Genomic DNA, 8,200 nt, shown 5'->3' with positions numbered 1-8,200 from the left:
GCAAGCAGATTTTGACTTCAAATTTTGGGGTAAAAAAGTCCGTCTTATACACCGAAGAATACCGTATGTTGTTCTGTTAACGAGAGTAGCTTGTCAGGTAATCGGGACGGTTTGGGTAAAATCTATACCTTCAGAAACTCATTTATTTTTGTAGTATAATTGTCAATAACTTCTGATCAAAACGAGCTACCTACACATATCAGAACTAAAAATTAAACCAGTAAATAATATACTATATTTAATATGCCGGTCTTGATAGGAATACACAATGCCATAAAGACAAATTTATTGTGATTAAGATGTATTAATTCATCTGTTTGGTACACCTCACTGTTATTATGCCCCTCAGTGGCACAGCGGTATGTCTACGGACTTACAACGCTAGAATCCGGGTTTCGATACCCGTGGTGGGCAGAGCACAGATAGCCCATTGTGTAGCTTTGTGCTTAAACTACAAACTACAAACACTGTTATTAATATTTTCGGTCGCAATCACAACATTACACGATCGTCAGCAAGCTGGAAAGATTTAGGTTTGTCTATATACTAGACTAACACTACATAATAATATATATATTTGTTTGTTGTTAAGCATAAAGCTACACATAAAGGCTATCTATGCTGTTCTCACTATGGGTATCGAAACCCGCTTGTTAGTGTTATAAGCCTTCATACTTTCCGCTGTGTCACTAGGGCATAATATATATAGATATACATAATAGGTTAATTAAATATATATATATTAAACATGTTAAAAAAAATTAACATTTTAAGAGAAGAATGGAACATGCCTTACAACTTACGTTAAAGTGCTTGTATTTGCTTTATGCAATCTCGTGATTCCCCACCCCTTATAAAACTTAGTACAATACTTTCCAAAACCTTCTAGAAACTAACGAACGCTAAACATCTGATAAAGATTTCTACAACACGTGTTACTGTCCAACTATTGAGTGGGAAATTTGTATGTACACCCCCATGGACCTAATGAACCTCCATACCAATTTTTATGAAGATCCATCCACACCCTGCGAAGTAATTACATGGACAGACAGCACTATTACATTTATGTAGACTAAAAATATCAGAGTAATAATAAGACCTGAACAATAAAGTAACTACAATAGTAACTATAACAATTAATTTTTTTACAGATACTAATGTAATTTAAGTAATGACCTAATATAGGCCTGTAACTGTTATACAGCATGCAATAACTAACAAGACGTAAAAACCAACGGTGACCGCCATACTGAAGTTGTTCATTATTACATTAAACAAAAATTGAAGAATTGAAAGTGTAGGTGTGATAGTTTTGAAAAGGTTGTGACAACATCGATTTATATAAGAGTATTATAACTTTTTATTATTTGCAAACAGTTAATTCTTGTGTTATTACTTTATATGAATGTTAATGAATTTATCCCTTAAAAAAAAGAAGAAAAAATACAAGGACAGAATTTGAGATTTAGTTTCAAACGTTCAACTGTATATTTTATTTGTTGGTGTATGCACTAAGTTGAAATAAAACAAAAAAACTATTATGTTATGGAAAATTAATACATCATTTGCCCCAATTGTAGTGAAAACTTCAGGCAGTTCAGTAAGGCTTATAATTGCTTGGACCTATGTTTATATCATGCATCTCCAGAGTGAGGCCACACTGTTATCAAGAGATGGTACAGATATTTGTACAAGTTAGAATAAGTTGGAGGTTTACCTCCCGTGATAATGTATAATAGGAGTGATCATTGAGGTAGATAATATAGGATTGTAAGATATCACATTTTGAACTATTTTTCCAACTTAGTGTGATAAATGATTATTCTAATGCATAGAAAAGTGGTGGTCCAGTTTTTCTTTTCTTTTTTTTTCATTATCTTACTGTTTCCACAATAACCCTATTATTTCCATAAATAGCTTTTTTTTGACGTGTAAGAAAAGCAAGTTCATTTTATTCTTAATTATTTGTTTAGCAAGCATAAATACATTGATATGTTTATAATCTTATTGCAAAATACAATATAACTTGCATAATCTACTCATTTTATGGCACTATTTTGCTCTAATTTTTGAGCAAAATAGATTTATTTTGACATACTTTTAAAAAATTAAAGACCTGTTTTTGCCCTAATTTTTCATCATATTGTTCTGGGAGGCTAGCATAAAGAAATATGCTTTCAGCTCCGGCAGCTGAAAGTCAGACAACAGAACTTAAGAAACTAACTAGTTGAGTAAAGAAACACATTTTATTATGAGTAACAATATGGATTTATTTGTTTGGTTTGCTTTGCTGTCTGAATTAATTTTATTCCCTGATTAACATTTCCTGAATTTTCATTTATATATATTTCATGAAATGCTTTAGAATTTCATGTGTGAAGTTAAGATGTAGACTAGTGGTCAGCAGGACATTGCAACCACAATAACTCAGTTGGAATAATACCAGTCTGTTGCTCCTAGATTCACATCTTAGTGAAAGCTGCTCATTTCATTTGTTTGTTTGTAGTTAAGCACAAAGCCACACAAAGGGCTATCTGTGCTCTGCCCACCACGGGTATCGAAACCCAGTTTCTAGCGTTAGCTCATTTCATATATATTATAATTGACTTAGAATATATTGACTATTTTCCTGGATTTATGTAACAAAAACTTTGTGTAAGAGCAAGACATGTTATTCCAATGCAATAAAATTAATCCTGTTTTTCAGATAATGCACAGTGTAAAAATTGTTTTTTTATATTAAAAAATATTTTTACATTAAGTAGATCTTAGATCTGTCAAGTTAAGAAATATTTTTGGAAAAATACATTTTCTATAATAGGGAATAGAAGACCTTTAAAACATTTATATCTATTTTAATTGCTCTCTTGTATATAGACTCAGGCCTAAAAGCTTTATTTATTATACTTAAGTTTGACAGTTCATTGATAAATTACTTTATATTTGCAATTTCTTGTTGATTGCTATTGTTATAGATTCTCATGTGATCATTTTTTAAATTAAATTCAGTTATATATTCTCAGTTCTTGTATTTCACTTGATGATGCCAGGTATACCTGGTGAAACGTTGAGAATAAGATAAACAAAAGTTTTGCTCTATACAACTGATAAAAACTTGTGTGAATTTAAAAAAATATAGTTCTTTCTAAAATTAATTCATATCACTGTTTTACAGACATTATTGTTTTGTATATACGAGCATAAATTACCTGTTTAAAAGAAGTTGACTCAGTAGCAAATCTAAGTGCTTGTCACACTAAAAATTGGGTTTTGATACCTGTAGTAGGCACAGCACATATTAGCCCATTTTGTAGCTTTATGCTTAACAACAAAGAAATATTTAAAAGAAGTAGCGTGTTTAATATATTTTAATGTTTTGGGCTTAATAATATAAAAGCTTGCATTGGAATGGTCATTTATATCACAGTAACCGTAATTATTGGAAGATTCACAATTGTTCTGGTTCTTTAACATTCCTCTCTGTCTGTTACGCGTAGATGGAATCACAGAATCAGACAATCAAAGTAGAACAGTCTCAGTCTGACCGGAGCAAGCAGCCTTTTCATCCAGTTCAGTAAGTTTATTTTTTTCCTGTATGTTAAATCGACTGAAATAGAAGTTTGTTTTTACTTCATATGCACCTATTGACACAGACTGTATTGGCAAATAAAACACTGCACTGAGCAGAATTATGCATTTGAATTTCGGGAAAAATGTACTGAGAGTCTTATATGTATTACATAGTTGTGTTAAAAGGCAAAGTGTCTTTATATATCAATATTCAAACAAAGTTGAAAGACTAAACATTTGAAAAATAATTTGTTTCATTACATGTCAGTGAATTGTGTTAGATGCTGTAGAGAGTATTCAGTAATCTTGATTCCTAGCGTAATGAATGAAGAGATGGTAGAGTCATATTGATAGGTGACAGAACTCTGACTCTTTGAGTCAAACGTTTGCATGTGATTAAGTTTCCTCTTTGAATTACAGCCAAGAGGAAAACAGTATCCAAGCATAATTGTATACATTTATAACATTTAATTTAATTCTTGTTTCGAACATTTCAGCATAATAAAACACTATATGTAATATTGCTGATTGGGTGAGTTTAAAACTTGTATCTGGTTTTCAGCTATTACAGTACTGTTAAGCCTTGCAATGATCTCTTGTGTAGTAAGTATGCACATGAAGGGGTTTTTCTTTCCACAGGGCAGGGGCAAGCTTTCTAAAATCAATTCTCCACCCACCCACCCACAAAATTTTAGAAATACCACAACTTTAGGTGTATTTGTAAACATAATTTGGGAAATACAACACATCAGTACTTGAAAGCTCATGTCACATCAGGCACCAAATAAAAGTAGCTTCCCCCTCACTCAGAAAAAAATTATAAGATAAACCACAGCACATACATAACTGATCTCACTTTTTTCAGTAGCACAATGTTGGTATCCAGAATGTGAATTTTTTAAGTTTTTCTGTGTTTCTTTCTTGTGACATCTAACAAATGCTTTTTATTCCAGACTCGAGATTATACCCGACCAAGTTACCAAAACGACTATTGGAAGACTTCATTTCAGTGAGACCACATCCAACAACATGCGTAAAAAGGGCAAACCCAACCCTGATCAACGCTATTTTTACCTTGTTGTGAGTATTTGTGCTCACGTTGGAGATCAGGCCTTCCCTGTTGTGTGCTACTCATCTGAGAAAATTATTGTGAGGGTAAGGATTTAGATAAAATCCAATTTTCATTCCAAAAAAAACAACAATGCAGTCCTTCTAATAATATATATTTGTGGATGAAATGAATGCTGCTCTTCTATTTGTCAGTTATTCAGATCCTACCAACACATTTTATTTAAGGTTGTTACTATATAATAAACTTGGAAATAAATTGTACCTGATGATGACAAAACCTTGTCGAAACGTTGTACATTCGTTTTTCTTCATTACCCATTCGAGCCGTCTACAAGCATTATAAGTAATTAACAAATTTACTTAAATCTGGAACGACCTCTTAGTTATTTCTGTTTCAAAATGTGTGCCTTTATTTTTTGTAGTCTGTCAAGACAAGAAGTTTAGGTTAATAAAGAAATTACAGTGACCATGTTAATGCCTTTTCGATGACCATGCTATAACCCTCTCAGTACTATATTAGGACAAATCAAATTTTTGGAACTTAACACCTATATATCATAGTGATGGTTCATCTTGTTGTTAAATAACTAATAAACTTGTGATATAATGTATTGTTAACAGTCATTTCTTTGTCCTTTATTGTTTTAAATTGTATAATGGAAAAAATATTTTGAATGCTTCACTTGCATCACTTGAATTTTTCTTGTTTTTACATTTCATCAAAAGTGAACTATTATGTTTTCCTAGGCATCTAATCCGGGTCAGTTTGAAAATGACGTAGAACTATCATGGCAGAAAGGACAAACACCGGATTCTATATTTCATGCTGTAAGTTCATTCCTTCTGAGGAGCTGCATTAATCATTTTATTTGTTTGTTTTTTTTCAGTTATATTTAAAGGAATATTAAATATTCTTTAAGTCTCATTTAGAATTTTTATCTCTGCTTAATTATATTTTACTAGAATTTAATGTTCATATATTTCCTCTAAAAAACGTTTTTTTTAAGGGAGAACTTTATTATTGTTAACATATACACTTCTTCTTGGTACCAAATAAATACACTATTTAAAAGTAATTTTTTAACATAATTAACCTATTATTGTGAAATTGTTAGAAACACATCCATTTTCTTTTTAGATTTATATTTTATGGAAAGAAAAATCTCACAACCTCACCTAAACATCTACACCAAAAACTAGTTGATTAAAACGTATTTCATTTTCAAACTGTTTCATGGTTTGATTGTTCTGATTTTGAGCAGTAAGAGAAATTTGTTTTGAGTTAGGAATTGCTTTTAGACGTTTATATTATAGATGTTATATCATTTATGTTTCTTTCATTTCCTAGGGGCGGGTAGGTATAAACACTGACAGGCCAGATGAACCTTTAGTTGTCCATGGAAATATGAAGATCACTGGACACATTATGCAACCTTCTGATGCCAGAGTCAAAACTAATACTACAGAGGTAGAGAGTGTGATTGCTGTATTCTTTATTGTTGTAGAGATTATCAAAATTCAAATAATTTTCTAAAAAAAAACAACTAAATATTTAAACATTAAACTCTATGTAGTGACATGTCATGAGGATGAAAATAATGAAGTTAGATAGTTGTATGATATAGCTATGTAACGTTTAAAGACAACCGGAGATCTGTTTGTCAAGATACGCTGCCCCTTCCACTAAACTAAACTATTAAAAAAAACTCAAAGCCATCCATTATCATTCAAATATTCATCAAGCCTTCCCTTAAAATCCCTGTGCTACCACCACATCTGAAGGTGACCCTATCCAGAAGTTAACTACCCTGTTAGAAAAATAAAACTGTTGTAGCTGAAGGTTATGCCTACCCTGCCAGAATTTGTGTTTATATCCTCTAGCCCTACCATTTCCACCATTAAGTACATATCAACACTATATTCAGGTCCCTCAAACTCTTTTTTTTTCCCTAGAGATAACAGTTTCAAACATTATAATCTGTCCTCATATGACAACCTTTCCATTCTAGGTATCATCATAGCAGCTCTCTTCTGAACCCCTTCCAACAATTCAACGGCCTTCTTAAGGTACTAACCCCAAGACTGAACACAGTACACCAAATGTGGCCTAACCAATGACCTATACAATGAAATTATAACCTCTTTAGACTCGTATTTACTACTTCAGTAGATACATCATAAAATCCTATTGGTCCTAGCAACAGCACACTGCTTGGATGGCTTAAGATATTGATAAACCAGAACACCAAGATCTTTTTCTTTCATTAACACTGTTAAGATCATTCCTCGTAATTCAAATTGTAATGTCTCATATGCATTACCTTGCATTTATTGTAATTAAAAGCCATCTGGCATTTATTCCACCAACTCATCAAATAATATAAATCCTTTTGTAAGGCAGCAGTGTCCTCCTCACAGCTAGCAACACATAAGACCTTAATATCAGCAGAAAATATAAGTAATTTATTGACCATTCCTTCAGTTATGTCACTGGTGTAAATCAACAAGAGCAAAACTCTTAACATCCCTGATGTACCCCATTTATGACAATAATCCAGTGTGATTAAAATCCATTTATGACAACCCTGCGCTTTCTACCATCCAGCTGCTTTTCAATCCAATGAGTCAACCTATAGGAATAATTGTTTAGCATGTGACCCCCTTATCAAATGTTTACTGGAAATCCAGATACGCCAAAGTCACACCCTTACCCTTATCTATAAGTAGTAACCTCTTAAAAGGATACCAAATGATTAGTAAGACACGATTTTACCTTAATGAAACGTCACACCCTTACCCTTATCTATAAGTAGTAACCTCTTAAAAGGATACCAAATGATTAGTAAGACACGATTTTACCTTAATGAAACCACATTGATTTAATCAACAAAATTTGAAACTTTGTTGAATGACTTTTCAAAGCATCTTTTATCAGATGTTTCAAAACTTTTCTCACCACTGGTGTAAGACTAATATGTTTATAAATATTGGGACAATTTTTTATCACCTCCCTTAGAAAGAAGAGTAATTTAGCCAACTTCCAATTCACTGGTACCTACCCACTATTCAAGGACTTACGAAAATACTAGAAGTAGCTCACATATTCAGTCCTTAACCTCTTTCGAAATCCTTGGGGAAATATTACCTGACCCAGGAGTCTTATCATTCATTAAACTTCCTAGTTCTTTCTTAACAGGCTCATAATTAATGTGATTATCTTGTTTGATTTTGTTTCCATCTAGCAACTGTTCAGGATGAAGAATATTGCTTAAATCTATTGGTAAAAATTGAAGAAAAGGTAGAATTTAATAACCTAATCATCTCATGGTCATTAGGTACGAGCATTCCTTTATCACCCTTCAAAGGCCTTACTCCCACCCTAGAGCATTCCTTTATCACCCTTCAAAGGCCTTACTCCCATCCTAACATTGGTCATTCGATACAAGCATTCCTTTATCACCCTTCAAAGGCCTTACTCCCATCCTAACATTGGTCATTCGGTACGAGCATTCCTTTATCACCCTTCAAAGGCCTTACTCCCATCCTAACATTGGTC

The 8,200-nt window shown here is 32.4% G+C and overlaps 1 protein-coding gene across 2 annotated transcripts in view; it reads left to right on the top strand.

Moving 5' to 3' along the window:
* Positions 1 to 8,200, top strand: part of LOC106466084 (myelin regulatory factor-like) — an 86,094-nt gene that overhangs the window by 48,337 nt on the left and 29,557 nt on the right. For both annotated transcript variants that reach the window (XM_022394039.1, XM_022394038.1), the window contains exons 9-12: positions 3,501 to 3,577; positions 4,527 to 4,728; positions 5,392 to 5,472; positions 5,993 to 6,112. In XM_022394039.1, coding sequence (XP_022249747.1) covers positions 3,501 to 3,577; positions 4,527 to 4,728; positions 5,392 to 5,472; positions 5,993 to 6,112 — 480 coding nt within the window. The remainder of the gene's footprint in view (positions 1 to 3,500; positions 3,578 to 4,526; positions 4,729 to 5,391; positions 5,473 to 5,992; positions 6,113 to 8,200) is intronic.

The sequence above is a fragment of the Limulus polyphemus genome, unplaced genomic scaffold, assembly GCF_000517525.1.
Source record: "Limulus polyphemus unplaced genomic scaffold, Limulus_polyphemus-2.1.2 Scaffold2145, whole genome shotgun sequence".
Lineage (NCBI taxonomy): Eukaryota > Metazoa > Arthropoda > Merostomata > Xiphosura > Limulidae > Limulus > Limulus polyphemus.
The sequence above is the reverse complement of the archived record's forward strand: the minus strand, read 5'-3'. Positions and strand labels throughout refer to the sequence as shown.